At 36.9% G+C, this 15,043-nt stretch overlaps 1 protein-coding gene across 4 annotated transcripts in view; it reads left to right on the top strand.

The window, feature by feature from the left end:
* Positions 1-15,043, top strand: part of CNTLN (centlein) — a 194,292-nt gene that overhangs the window by 27,704 nt on the left and 151,545 nt on the right. For all 4 annotated transcript variants that reach the window (XM_065046182.1, XM_065046183.1, XM_065046184.1 and 1 more), the window contains one exon: positions 5,010-5,094. In XM_065046182.1, the coding sequence (XP_064902254.1) occupies positions 5,010-5,094 (85 nt within the window). The remainder of the gene's footprint in view (positions 1-5,009; positions 5,095-15,043) is intronic.

The raw sequence follows: 15,043 nt of genomic DNA on the forward strand, positions 1-15,043 counted from the left end.
TGCAAGGACGTATTCCATTAAGCCTTTAAACAGCAAATTCAATTTATTAGTTAAAATTATTTTATTTGATGTAAAAATGACAATTATGTACAACCCTGGATCACTTTTTCCTTGACAAATGGTTAATTGCTTGACTGATTAAGACCTGTGGTAGGATACAGGACACTTTCTTCAGACTGCTTTTGCTGAAGATTTAAAGAAGCATGGTGTTTTATAAACTGTAACAATTTTTTTTAATCTTAAGGTTTTTGTCGTGCATATTTTGTTTTCATACCTCATTCATAGTTAAATGTTTCTTCATAGTCTAATGTTTCATTTTTGACAAGCCATTAAAAATGTGCCAAACCTCAAAAACATTATCCTGTCCTGTTGTGTAAAGTATAGCATAACACGGGAAAAATGTTAAGCTTAAGAATATTTCCTCAGTTTTTTCATTTTTGTGGGAAGCTGATACTCTATATTGTAATATTTGTAGCTAAATACATCTGTGTTAAACATTTAAAATAGGTAGTACACATGGGAAAACTGATTGGAGCTTAAAACTTGTACAAATTGACAGCCTCTCTTCACTCCATTTTTCATCCTAAAGAAGTCTGCAAATATTCTTAGCTCACATCATTATTGCTCATCAGTGGTTCTAATTAGCTAAACAGGAGTTTGTCTCAGTCATTGATCATCATCAGCTTCTTGACAGTGCCTGAAGTTTTTTTCCCCCCCATATTCCAGTGGACTTTTAAAAATATATTGTAAATACATAACGGCTCAATTAATAAAGTTGTTTGAAGATTTTTCATAATACTTGTTACCCTTCTGAAAAAGAGAAGATTGCTGCAATTTTTGTCAAGTCTCATTTCAAGGTGAAACAGCAGATCCAAATATGATATGTAAGTTCCAGGCAGTCATGCTACCTTGAGTGTCTGTAGGGAAATGTCCCGTAATGAGCATTGGAAGTTGTCCTGTGCCACCAGGAGAAGCTGCTGATGAAGTTCTGTAGGAGGTTTCAGTTTATGCTTTAGGCTTTCGACAGCATCCATTGTGTGCTTAAATTCTGATAATTACGATTTTTTCTTTAGCTATGGGTGGTAACTGATGAAACTGGTTTTGGGGGCTTTACTAATTGGGTCCTGTGCTATCCTGAGAGTCTGAAAGAAAACCTCAAAAAGCTGAAAAAACTTGAAGTTACTTTTCTCGCTCATTATGATGCTGATAGATCTGTATTGTTAAACTTCATACCTTGACAACTTTGTTCAAAGGGCTGTTTGACCAAGCATTGAATAGACAGGGAGAACACTGCATTTAACTAGAAATGCACTTTGAACCATTGTGTACCGTGTGCCTGTGTCACAGGCGCATCTTTTGGTTTAGTGAAGATCTGTGTTTTCTCTCAAATCCCAGACTTTATTCTTCAGACCTCTTTCGTGCAGCTCTGTCATAAAGTCACATAAATTATTTACTACCAATAGTACACCCGAATTAGCCCTGTATACTATTTTTTAGTTCTCCAGAGCAGTTTGTTCTTTTGCGTGGTTCTATGCTGGTTTATTCACTTTCTTCCCATGCTCTCTTTAAAATAATAACAATTCTCCTCTCCCCACCCCCCCGCCCCCTCTCCATCCCCCTGCAAAAGAAACCACCCCCTAAAACAAACCACAACAAAAAACCCCAACAACAACAAAAGAACCACCCCAAAAATGGAAAAAAAAACACCAAAACCCCACAAAACCCAACCAAATAATAAAACCAACAAAAAATAACAAAAGAACACTACCACACAACCAAAAAACCCCACAACAACAAAAAAGCAACCAACCAAAATCCAAAAGCAAATGAACAAACAAAAACCCCAACAAAACAAGGAAAAAAAACCCAAACCAAACAAAACCTTACAACTTAAGTGTTCTTTTGAGCCTTGATTTGGGCAATCTACCTGGACCCTTTGGTTTTCAGATCAATTAATCTAGAAAATAAGTTTAAATAAATTTTCAAGTGGTGATTGCATAGCTGAGTTAAGGGGATAATTTTCCAGTGTTTGTGTTTAATTTGACCTTGTTTTTAAAAAGGTTGGTTTTGTGATAGGAGGTAGTGGTTAGAGGATTTGAGAAGACAATGGCATGTTGTGGATTGTAGCCATAGAATAAGTGGTTAGAGCAATGGTTAAATTTAGGTAGAAACATAAAGTAAAACCAGCCGAAAATCCCCCCATCACTGTGGGAATAAGGAATGGATAGGACATGTCAGCCAGCGGTGAAGGTCAGGATACTTTTGAGGGCTGCAGGCAATGCTGTTCTATTCGTTCATGGGGCTTATGTCTGTGCGTATTGTACTGTATGATTCCTTCTGTGTCTACACATTACTATTCTAAGTACTTAGTAGTAAAGATCTGTTCTGCTTTTTGTCTTCCTAAGCTCTTAAAATTTTAGATCAAGCAGTTATGCATGTATTTGATCTTAAATTCTTTAGTTGCCTAGCTGTAATTAAGGCATAAGGAAACATGGAGTGCTATAATACTTACAGTTTAGACATAAATCAACACAAGTCCATCACTTCCTCAGATTATGGTGTAACACGCTTCTCAAAATATGAGTTTTATGTTATGCAACTATTATCTTTGAAAAAGGTTAGTTGTTGGTAACTGTTAAAGACCCCACAGCAAAGTAATTAAGTATGAAGAAGCATTGGTATTTTTATACCAGAACAGTTTTTGGTCCATTTCAGTTGTAGAATAACATGCAGTACCTGTCATGAACAGTATGCCTGTTTCAGCAACAGGCACAGACTTCTTTGGTAAGTATTATAGAAATAATCTATTTGCAGACATTTTTTCCTTAGGAATTCCTAGTTTTTAATGTTGCCCAACATCTTTTAGTACGCAGTTTTATAAGCTTATAAGAAAGTCTTTTACCATTTTTTAAAACCTGATTACTTCATATTTGCATGGATCTCTGTAATTACAATCTACTTAGTTCAGTTTTAGTAGATGCTCAAAGATAAACCGTGAAAAATTCGCTGTACTGTGTATTTCACTGTTCATGTATTCCTAGCAACCTATCTTGACAATTCTGTAATGCTTCTGAGTGCAGGTGATCAGATGCTTTGAGGTCAGGATCTGATGTGTATTTTTCTGTTAAGTTTTTGTCTCGGTTAAAATGTTAAATACCTTTCAGACATGAAATGTCTTTTGGAATACTTGTTGAATATGGTTTCACTTTTCTCTGCTCATTACAGCATTATGGAAGTAGATTTTTTTAATGCCATACAGCTGCTTAAGATCCCATGTATTTTTGTTTCTGCTAGCTAAATGTAATTGTAATACATATATTTTCAGCTACGTTTTTCTTAGTTTTCTTCCAATGCTACAACACATTTGTGCTGCTGTATTTGCAGTAGGAGAGTGCTACTTAGAGTTATGCCTTGAGACCTCAGTTTCCAAAAACCTTGCTTTAAATTCCATGCCATTTTTATTTAATTCTTTATTTATTCAAGATCAGAATAGATGTTTTAGCAGTCTCAGAGCTTTATTTAAAAAGACGTGGTATTGCATGATGTGTGGGGACAATGTAGTTTAGCCTTTAAAATCACCTGTAACAGTAGAATACACAACCATACATAATAGTGGAGAAAAATAATTGCCCACATATCTACCATATTTTTTATCAGATTTAGAGACTCATGGGCCCTTCCCTTCCCTTCCCTTCCCTTCCCTTCCCTTCCCTTCCCTTCCCTTCCCTTCCCTTCCCTTCCCTTCCCTTCCCTTCCCTTCCCTTCCCTTCCCTTCCCTTCCCTTCCCTTCCCTTCCCTTCCCTTCCCTTCCCTTCCCTTCCCTTCCCTTCCCTTCCCTTCCCTTCCCTTCCCTTCCCTTCCCTTCCCTTCCCTTCCCTTCCCTTCCCTTCCCTTCCCTTCCCTTCCCTTCCCTTCCCTTCCCTTCCCTTCCCTTCCCTTCCCTTCCCTTCCCTTCCCTTCCCTTCCCTTCCCTTCCCTTCCCTTCCCTTCCCTTCCCTTCCCTTCCCTTCCCTTCCCTTCCCTTCCCCACCACCTCTGAACCATTCCCACTTTGGTAGAGCAGAAGTTGCACAAGTAGGGTTCTCTGGCTTCTAGAGATGGCTTAAATCCACCCATAATGGAAGTTTAACTGTGTTGTGAGTGCAGGGGTAATGGAATGAACTTCTGCTTCTGTGTCCCCGGTGGTGCTGGGGATGTCTGAAGTATTTGGCTATTTTTGGGGATTATACATTGTTTAGAAGTTTTGTCACAGATGTATGATAGGAACTCTGTTGTGCGCTAAAGAATCTCTGTGTATCCTTGCTATTACAGCATTTGTTTTGTTTCTGCCTAAACCAGAAGCTAGTAAGAGCATCAACCTTTAAAACTCAGTCAAGAGGTAGGATAGAAACGAAATAAGGTGGTTTGTTAAACAAAGCGTTAATCAGCTGGTTTTCTATGATGTGTTGCAGAGATATTTATAGCCCCGTGCTTATTAACCACGTGGAGAGGCTCTTCTCATCCCCATTACCTGAGCTTCTGAGCTCTTTTTTGCCCTCATAAAGGTTATGGCTTCTGTCCACGTGAAAGATAGTAAAATGTTTATCCATTGTGTTCAAAAGTGTTGTTTCAGACACAGAAATCCCATGTAGTTGAGAGGACTTCACAAACCCAAGCAGCTCAGTGGATCTTCATTGTCAAGAAGGGGAAAAAAACATTTTGCTCAGTCTCTGGGCAGGTACATTTTCTGTATTTGGGAAAGAATGAGACAGATAATTTTATCTGCTTAAAAATATATTTTAAGACCTCTTGCTTCTGTTCCTTTTTGAGCAAAGTTGTGTTAGCTGTTTACAGATGTAATTTGCTGTCACTTGCCATATGCTCCCTGATTAATTCTGCAAGGCCTGTCAGCTTCAGATAATTTAATTTTCTGTGCTTTAAAATGACATTCATTATCAGGACATGAAAAATTCAAATTATTAACTGCAAATTATGACTAATAAAGTGTCTATTTTTTTGTTTGTTTCCAGAGAAAAGCAGAAAGCTGAAGTCAAGGACAGAAGGGTTTTGGAGATTTTGCAAGCCAAAGACAGCAAAATAGAAACCCTAGAACAGGTTTGTATTATGTCTAAATGGAGCAATTAAGAAAACTTCTGCGATCGACATCAAATTTGTATTTCATAAAATGTGAAAATACTTTGCTGTTGTGTCTTAAGGTGAAAGTTGCAGGTGATTCAGAGGTGATAACCTTCTGATAAAGTATTAATTAAACTTTTCTGACTTGTTCAAACAGTGGATTTTTCACCTGAAAAGTTCCTATGATTTTAGATGAAACTTCTTCTGAAAAGGTTTATCAACTCATTGCCTTATTTTGCCTAATGGACTAACCTAAACTTGGATTTTAATTTAGAAGAGTTCTGACTTTGTTTAGGTTTTTTTTAATGTGGCTGTGGTTTTGAAAGTTTTGCCATCCTGACAAACACAAAAATAAAACATTTCTAGAGTCATGAGGACTAAACATGTAGTATTCTAAAAGTGATACAATTATGTGTTTTAGTTATACTAAACTGTAAGTTTTTAATAAGTTCACTGTTAACATGAACTATAAAACAATACTGACAAATCTAAAATATCACACATGCTACGTCATGTGAATTCTATGTTGAACTGCTTACTCAAAACTGAGTGCTGTGTATCTGTAAAAAAAAGAAAACAACAAAACAAAAACCCCACCATGTATTGAACCAAGCCATTGGTGAAACTGAGGAAGTACGAGCCCATTTTCTAAAAATCAAAATAATTCTTTGCTGATAGCAAAAACACAGAGGTTGAGATGTGCTTTCAGATGTCTGTATCCTGCAGTTCTTGGGGATAAAAGGCTGGCTGATACATAGATTTCATGGAGTCACTGGATGGCAGAGGTTGGAGGTCATCTGATCCACCACCTCTGCTCCCCCAGGTCCTTTCCTGCAAAGCTGCTCTCCCGCTGGGCAGCCCCGGCATATATTGGTGCATGGACCCCACCATACTAGTTTGTGTGCAGTTGTTTTGCCTGGAAGCAGGACTTTTCATTTCCTATTTTTAAATTTCATGGTGTTCCCTTCAGTCCATTCTCCATCCTGTCCAGCTGCAGAACGGCAGCCTGACGCTCTGGCATATCAGTCACTCTTCCCGGTTTCGTGTCATCAAGAAACTTTCAGAAAGTGCACTCTGTCCCATCGTGCAGATCATTAGTGAATTTCCTCACATTTCTGATGGCCCTCCCTAGGGTCTTTCTTGAATTTAGTTGTGTAGCCAGTGGTGTGAACTCAGGTTTCCAGAGCTTACCTACTTCTTATACACCTTCTTCCTGATGAGAAACACCACTGAAATTAGGTTATTCATCCTTTTGTTTTGTATTACAGCTGTGTCTGGAGTTCCTGTGTGTTGTCATGTCCTCATGGCTCTAGGTGTCATATGTAATGTGTCTTGTGCAAACATGCTCATAATTTGTATAAACAAGCAATGCATGATTATTCCTGCATTTCTACCTTATCCTTAGCTGAAACAGAAAATAACTTTGTAAGAAGTTTATAAGAATTTGTGTACAGCAATGTCTTTTTAAGAAGGGCTGCTTGCTGTGGCAGATTCTGAACCTGTGGTGTGCATCTCCATGAGTTTGTTCTCTGTGGTTTTTAGATTAGTTTCAGAAGCTGAAATTGATCAGAAATCTGAAATTGATAGTGAGATGCAGTTGCCATCTGGAAGTGGAGAGAAGCTGCCAAGTGTAACCAGAACCAAGGAAAAGTGGCAGCTGGGAAAGCAGGACTTGTCAACAGAATGGGAAATATTAACAGATGAGCGGGACAGAAACTGCTTTTTTTTATGATCCTCACAACTTTAATGCATGTTGTAATGCAGCCCTTTCAATTATCTTTCCATAGAGTATCATTGACTTGGGGTAGGGGTGTGAAGGGCACCAGATGGTGCCAATGGCCAATACTGTGTAAAAAAGCTGTATTACAAAGGTGGTGCCATTCCAACCTTCTTGCCACATCCATTGTCTTGGATGGTGCAGGACTGAAATGAGGGGGATCATTTTCTGAGGTTTTGGAGTATTTTCAGTAGGTTTGGTAATCAGAGACTGGAGCTGGCATAGAGAACAGTGTAGTAAGTTGCACTGTCATTTATTTTGTTTTTCTGGATTTATTCTTTGTTCATCTAAGGAGAAAAATACATTATTTGTGTCATTAACGTGCAAATAGGTTGCTTATGAAAGCGTGAGTTTTGGCAATAATGACAGTGAACATTGTTTTCTGTAAAGTATAGACAGGGAGACTTCAAGGCTGTGTATTGCAGTCTACCAGTCTGTTACGTCTAGGAAGGTGAGATTACCCAGTCATCTCTTTTGTTGCTTTTCCCTCCCCTTCATGCACCATGCAGAGATATCATTTGCAACAGTATAATTTGTCACAGAGTATTTATTTACAAGAAATTTCTGGGTGGCCACCAAAGAGCTGATTGTATGAATCCATGCTGACTAAGGGAAAAAAAATAAATTATGTATCTCATAATTCAACTTGTATGTATGTATGTATGCTGCCAGATACAACAACAAATCCCTTGAAGGAGAACGTGAGACAGCCTTCTCTTGTATTCTGCTTGGCCTTTGTCCTGACATGCTTAAGAGCCCTCTTAAAATTACTGTAAATAAGAAAGCGTATTCCCTACACCCTATGTGAGATGCATGTAGCTATTTTAATGAAGATCTAAATTAGCTTGATTTGTAATGAGATATTTCAGCTGTTTGAACAGTTTCAGTTTTAATGGATATTACTGAAAATCAACTAAAGTGAATAACTTAGAAACTTATGACTGAGAAGCATTGTGGTCTTTAATCACTTCTGTATAACGAAAATGGGGAAAAAAGTGCCCAAATATTCATGAGAATGGGACTTGTGGCTTTCAAGGCAATAATCAGTGTAAATCAGAATTTTACAAAACTTCTGTCTAATATCATTGAATCAGGTTACATGCATTGAATTGTTATGTATTTCAGCATGACATCAGTCTATTGTGCACGTTTCCTAAATTTCAGTGTTATAGTCTTCAGTTTTAGATAAATGCATGACTTTTTTTTTTGTTCCCATGAGTTTATTGCATAGCTACATATTTCTTACACATTTTAAAGATCAAATAATGTGGAGCATTTAAAATGTGCCATTCAAAAGTTCAAATAAACGTAGTATTTATTAAAAAATGTAAGTTGTTTTTTCACCTGTTATTGCACATAAATTAAGGACAAAATATATTGTATTGGAATTTTCCATTGCATTTTTCCCTTTGTTCCTTACTTTTTTTTTTATATATATATATATATATTTTTTTTTTTTCTTGTCTCTGTAATTAGTTCATTGGTAACTTTTGGTCTTGATGGTCACAGCTGTGCCTCATCTGGCATACAACACTTATTCTAAATGCTGTGTCCTAAAAATCTTACTCCTTTGAGGTTAGTGGCTATATTGCTATGGTGATCTTACTGCTGTCATTTTTGGTTTACACACTGGTTCAAAACTCTTTTCTCATTAGTGATATATCCTTGCCATATATACATAATTTCTCAGTGAGTTGCAAGTTAAATAATTTTTAACTGCTGACTTTAAGTGGATAACTTGCTGTCCTAGAATTTTAATTATTCTTCTTCCGAAGGCTGACTGCTACAGATATCTTAATTCTTTCTCCCTTTTCTTTGGGAACATTCACTGCCTGACATATTAAATTTATAATATTTGCATATATCACAAATAGATCACGGATGCTTTTTTTCCTTTTAAAATAAGGTGAATTTTTTGGAAGAATGCATTAACATTTTTTAATTTAATGAATTAGTTTAGAGGATTATGTGGGAACAGGGAAGTCAGTCTTTTACCATTCATGCAATAGATAAGTTGTAATATCTTCACCTGTTTTCCTTAGAAGATGAAATTAAAGATGCGAAAAGTAGCAGTAAACCTTTTCAGTGTACCATAACATTCTTAATTAATTAGGTTTCAATTTTGATCTGGAAGAACTAAAGCTAATCTTTTTGTCCTAGACCTTGTAACGTTTCAAAACCTTATCAACTGATTATACTCCAGAGGGGTTAAAATAGTACTAGCTTGCCTCATTATCTGCACTTGAAAATCTTCAGCTTGCTGTGCAAATCTATATTAAAGCCTCTTTAATGGGTCCAATTGAAAGAAGCATAATTCTACCTTCAAGCATTAATTAACACTAATAAATTTTTCTTCACTTTTGTACCTTCACCTGATTGTGTTTTTCTTTGTAATAAAATGCTGTTATTAAATTAAGACAAATGTATACACACCTTATTGCCATCTAAACACTTTATTTTTGGTAGCATATAACCTTGATTATTCTTGTGTAATGAGGAACATGAGGATAATTTCAGTAATAGGGAGATTGGATGAATGTGTCAGTAGTGATGAGATTATGCAAAGTTTATAAACTCTTTGCAAAAAAAGTTTCTCCAGTGAATGAGATTTATAGATATTGTGAGTGAAGAATATCTGAGGACACTGACACTTTCTTTTATTTTTAACCACCTCCTAAAAGATCATTTTACTCAATTTGTGCCTTGGAAGAGGGATAAGCCTTCAGTGGTGAAACCTTTGAACTGCATCAGTGAATATTCATATGTATTTGTGCCTTGCTGTTTGCTGTCTTCTAGTTAGTTTTCTCACAGAATTAAGGGGAGGAAATTTTGTTAAGGAGCTGTTCTGAGTGAGAAAGATGAGGAGGAAAATGTATTTATTAATCAAATAGTTGAAAGTTGCTGACTCTGGTTTATTGATAGAAGGTTACTTGAGGTAGGTGGTATGATGCCTATGGCTAATACCTGTGGGCTTGATTGTCTGAAGAAATTAATAAGCTGTAAATTACAGTGTACCTTTTCAGCTCATTAGTACTTTTGTGTGAATTTCCACTAGGAATACTTTCTTTGCAAGTTGAAAACATGTTTCTGTGGGGTAGCTTACTCCATTTTGAGGAAAGAGTTTTCCTACTTAATCTGCAAAAAAGCAGGTATATTGGGTGTTCTTGTATGTCTACTGCAAATCCATGCTTCATCTTTTCTTTAATTTGCCTAGGTAGCCAAGTCTGCAGTCGGCTAAGGCTTCTGGATCTTTATTAATCAGCCTTCGTGTTGTCAGTGGTGTTTCTACAAAAATAGCCTGAAATAGTAGCTGCGCTTGATTAGACAGAAAAAAGCACACTAAGAAATCTGGTGCTTCTTGTCCTCTGCCCATTCCACTGATTCAAAATGCTCGATTCTTATGTTAGCAGAGCTCAATATTGAAGCCCGGAAAGAAGGGGGAGGTCATCTTTTTGATTCCATTCATCCTCTGGGCAGCTGCAGTCTAGTTTGAGAAATTTCTTGTTCAATCCAGGTAAAAATGGTTATCATGTAGCCAATTAAGGTTACAATGGGATAGCCTTTCTTTTGGAGATTAAAAATGGTTTCTAAAGCCTTAGGAAACCGTTTTTATTGTGGAAGAGGTTAACTTCTTGCCTGTCTTCAGTGCATTAACTGATTGCTTAGTGACACAATATTTTTTAATTTTAAAGTCAGTGTAGTTTTAAGAGTGTAGAGTGTAAGAGTGTAGCTGGATTTTATTACTTCTTTAAGGACATTGCTGGGAAAGAATCTTTTCGTATGTCATGACTTCTTGCGTATATACAGGCAAAGTTTCTCAAGTTCAAGAAAATCATTGTTTCTTAAGGACCAGGTAGCAGAAAAAATCATGCCGTGCCCTTAGAGATTAGGTTTTGCCCTTACGAATCTGCTGACCACACTTAGGAAGGAGCTTGTCAGAAAAGTTGATCATAGCAACAGCTGTTCTTTATTTACTACACCTGATCTGGCAGCATTGATGTATGTGAGTGTAATGAAATATTGCTGTGTCAGGAGTAGATGCTAGTAGGCATCGTTTCCTGCAGATCTCACATAGTCATGCATGCTTCCAGAGACAGAGGCGAACTCACTCCGAGCACCTTCTATAGGCCTTGCTGAGGAATAAAGTGTAGAAAAAAAATACCCAGTTCCGTCAAGGTCGTCTTCTTCAGTGAAGGGAAAAGCCCATTTTAGCATACTGTTGGTTTTGATTTGGAATTAGCAGAGAGAATAGGGGGTAGAGAAGACATTTTGGATTCTCTGCTCCCTGGGCTGGGCTGCTGCTTTCCATAGTTTCAGAATGTAGCTGCTGAGAGGAACATATCAGAGTACTGGACAGTGCCAGTCTGCAGAGCTGTGTTACAGGTCCTGTAGAAAATCCAGTCTGTCCTGGTACAGAGAATCACTAGAAAAAAGAGGAAAGGGGACTTACTTGGAGAAGTTTATGGTTAAAGTGAGGTTTTAGAGATGTGGTGAGATTATCAGATTATATTGTCAGTTACTCTTTAAATCTTGCAGATGCATTACTGCAATACATGCTATAGTGGAAGAGGTGCTGGGTTAGTGTGAAGCTACAGCTTTTTTCCCCAGTGCTGCCTCACTTCCAAATTAGAGGAGTGTGTGTGTTTGTTTGTTTTGTGAAAAACTGCCTCTAAATATTGCCCCCTTGCAGGGCAAGGAGCTTCTGTATTCCTCGTTTCAGAGATGGCAAAGCTATTGCACATGTGCCAGAAACAGTATTTGTGGCTCCCTTATCAATGCTGAAATGCAGCTGGTGGCAATGTTTGCGCAACCCCTGTGCAGCAGGAGGAACCAGCAGAATGGATACAAAACCTTCTAGAATGTCGTAAGAAGTGAATAGTAGAGCTTTGTTCTTAGTGGATGAGAGAAGGAATGTGGTACAGTGTAGCTGCAAGGAGCTGTTTGGTGGAACGGAATGGTGCACATCATAAAAACGTTTTGCCAGTGCTGTGATTTACTTAGCAGATTAGTGGTTGGAGATGGTTGCTTTGCTGCTAGTGAAGCTGAGGTGCTGGAGTCGCAAGACTGACTGATACACGACGGCACAGTTTATTGTCACTACATGTTCAAATACTGAGAAATTCCGTCAGGTGGTCTGATTAAGACAGCAAACTTTGCTGAAAACACAAAATTAATTGCATTAGAGAAGTTCAAAGAGGGTAACAGGGAACATGGTGTCTATAATAGATTCTAGTGTTTGACCACGGCTTAATCTATGGGTCAGGTGAGAATTCAGGAGCAAGACCAACTAGTGGTAGAATGAGTAATTACATATTCCCTACATGTGGGGTGAAGTCAGCTGCTCATATTTCTGGCCTGATTCTCTGTAGAACCATTTTACTCGAACCTCTAAGAGTGAGCTTTAAAGAATCTTCATTTTCGATTTTTACTCCTGCAAAAAAAGACCTGCCCTTTTTCTCCACACATAAATAGTAGGTAAAGCACATTTGCATGGACAGTGTTTTAAGAGTGTTTTTCCTTGTACACATCTTTAAGTTACTATGTTTTGTTTCACATCTACTATTGATAGAAACAGGTGTTAAAAAATTATCATTCATTTTGGGAATGGATGTGCAGATGCCTGCTTGTAGCTTCATACTTCTTTTTCTTAGAAACAGTTCTTTTAATTGTTTAATCTGAGGGAGATGAGATGGGATGGGATAAAGAAGAACAAACAAGTTTCTGGTGGTATGAAAATCAAGCGAACTCCCTCACTTCAATTCCTCTTTGCAGCTTTTTTTTTTTTTAATTTGTTTAAGATTGTCACAGTGTAAGGGCAGGTGTGAAAAGTAGGAATTGCTAATGGGATATGTACTCATTATACTATTGCATAAACTAAATTTTAATCCAGTTTACGTCAGTTGCTGTTTTTCCTTGTTTTTTTTCTGTCCTTGTTAGGAGTCAAGTTCTAAGTTGAATAGTTAACTGTGAATAGAGGCATCCTTTGGAAAGATACTGTAGAATCAGGTACCACTGTTGGCATTTTACTTTTGGTGCAGTATGGATTTAAAAATAGCTTGTGTTTTATATCGTGACCAGCTAGTGTCATTTTGACTACGAAAGTACACCACACAGACTGCAAAATGCAGCAGATGACTTCTATAACATATGGTTAACTTTTCATGAATTATTTACGTAGAACTTCTGTTCATCCTACGTAGGAAAATAATTAAAGAATCTAATGAATAGTCATGAGATGAAAGCGAATTTATTTTGTTCATTCAATTTTGTTTTCTTTTCTGTTTTTCTTTATTTGGGAGGGCTGTATGAAAATATGACTGGGAATGTTATTTGTTGAAGATGCATATAAGCGTTCAAGTTTAGAGCAATGAAAAACTCTAAAGAGAAATTTGCAAAAGCTAAATCAAGGATAGCTATGAAATGTCACAGATACATTTCTAGTGGTGTCTACTTATTGTTAAATTCCTGATAGAAAAAAAGGAAAGTTGGAAGAGAAAGGAATGTTGTGAGTCAATCTCAACTACTTGGTGGGAAAACAGAGATGATGAAGGGGCAAGAATAAATATGTAGATCTTGTAGTGGAAATTTTGAGGAAAAGAAGTTTAAAAGAAAAAACAATATTTTCACATTTAAGTTTTAGTAAAATAATTTCATTAATAAATGAATTCTGTTTCTGCTTAAGATGTTAGAATTTCATTAAAAGTTACTGCTTGGGGGGAAAATACTTGAATTTTTCATCAGTTCCAGTTACTTTCTTTGTGTTTTTTTTGTGTGCGTGTTATATTAGAAGTGTACTACTGCAGAGTAAAAGCTTCTAATAAAGATTTAAGAAAGCACAGCATATAGTGTTTATTAGTTACCCTGATTCCTTTGGTAATGGAAATTGAATGCATGTCCGTTCACTACAGTCATAGATGGACACTATTAATATTGTGGTGCAGAGACTTGAGGTTTTTTCATGAAGTGCTTTTGCATCCAGTGACAGAAGCAAGGTGCATTGTTTCATCTTTGTATTGTTAGCAGCAACAACAAAGGATATATGTGTCAGATTTGCATTTCTGCTAGAATGGTTTTTAGGGATATTTTGATAAGCTTATCAGGAGGTATTTGAGTTAACTTCTTGATGTGAAATAAAGCACGCTCTTTCCTACATTTTATGAACCTCTTTAGAGAAAGGTACGCCATACTGGTTCAATAGCACAGTCTGATCAAATTTCAAACTGCGGAACTATGAGTGGCTTCCAGCCAGCCCTCCACCCCCAAAATGTAAAAATTTAGAGAACACTTAATGCAGTAATGGCATGTACGGCTGTTTTTTCATAGGCCTTTCTGCTTGTTTTTTGTGTAACGGATTAAAGAAATCTCTCACTGAAGAGCAGAAGTTCATTGATGATGTCCGCAACATCAAACAGTCCATAACTCTTGGTAGTTGTATTCCTCTTGGAAACAGACTCCTAATATTAAAGAGTTATGTTTCTGAGCTACTTTAACCATCTTCATATGGTAGTACGCTATCTAGATTCACACAGGATAAAAATGAAGTTCAATTAAAAAACTTTTTCTATATCTGCTCACATGAAATACTGACAGATAATTATACTACTGCCATGAAAAGACGCTGAGGTGTTCAGAGCTAAAACAAAAAAAGGACTGTTTTCCCCTTTCAGTTTTGTTCTGTTGTTTTTGTTGCTCATTTTCTTGCTTTGATGTGGTTTTGCTTCTTCTGCAGATTGATATGAAAGTATTTTAAAAAGTAGTAGTTTTTGCTGGTAAATAATGTGACATGATTAGGGGGTGAAAATATGTTGTGTTTGTAGCTAAAGAGATGCCATGGGAAAGGAAAATATAAAAAAAAATATGGAATTACAGTCCTTGTAAACATCAAAAGACAGCTCCACCAGGCCACAGTGTTTCTTTGTAGGTACTGTTGCCTGGAGCATTCTGGGCTCCAGCCGTATACAAGGGGGATACTCTTTGATTCTTCCCAGATAAACAGAAGGGTAAAGTCAGATTCCTTTGGTTTTCATTAGAGCAAATTAACTTCTACAATACAGCTTCCTCTCTTGTATTTGGAAATTTGTCTATGGAAAAGCCTTTGGAAGTGTACTCTACTTGTCTTAGTTGTATGAGTTTTTTTAATAATTCTTGAGG

Source organism: Columba livia, chromosome Z, assembly GCF_036013475.1.
Source record: "Columba livia isolate bColLiv1 breed racing homer chromosome Z, bColLiv1.pat.W.v2, whole genome shotgun sequence".
In the NCBI taxonomy this organism is placed as follows: domain Eukaryota; kingdom Metazoa; phylum Chordata; class Aves; order Columbiformes; family Columbidae; genus Columba; species Columba livia.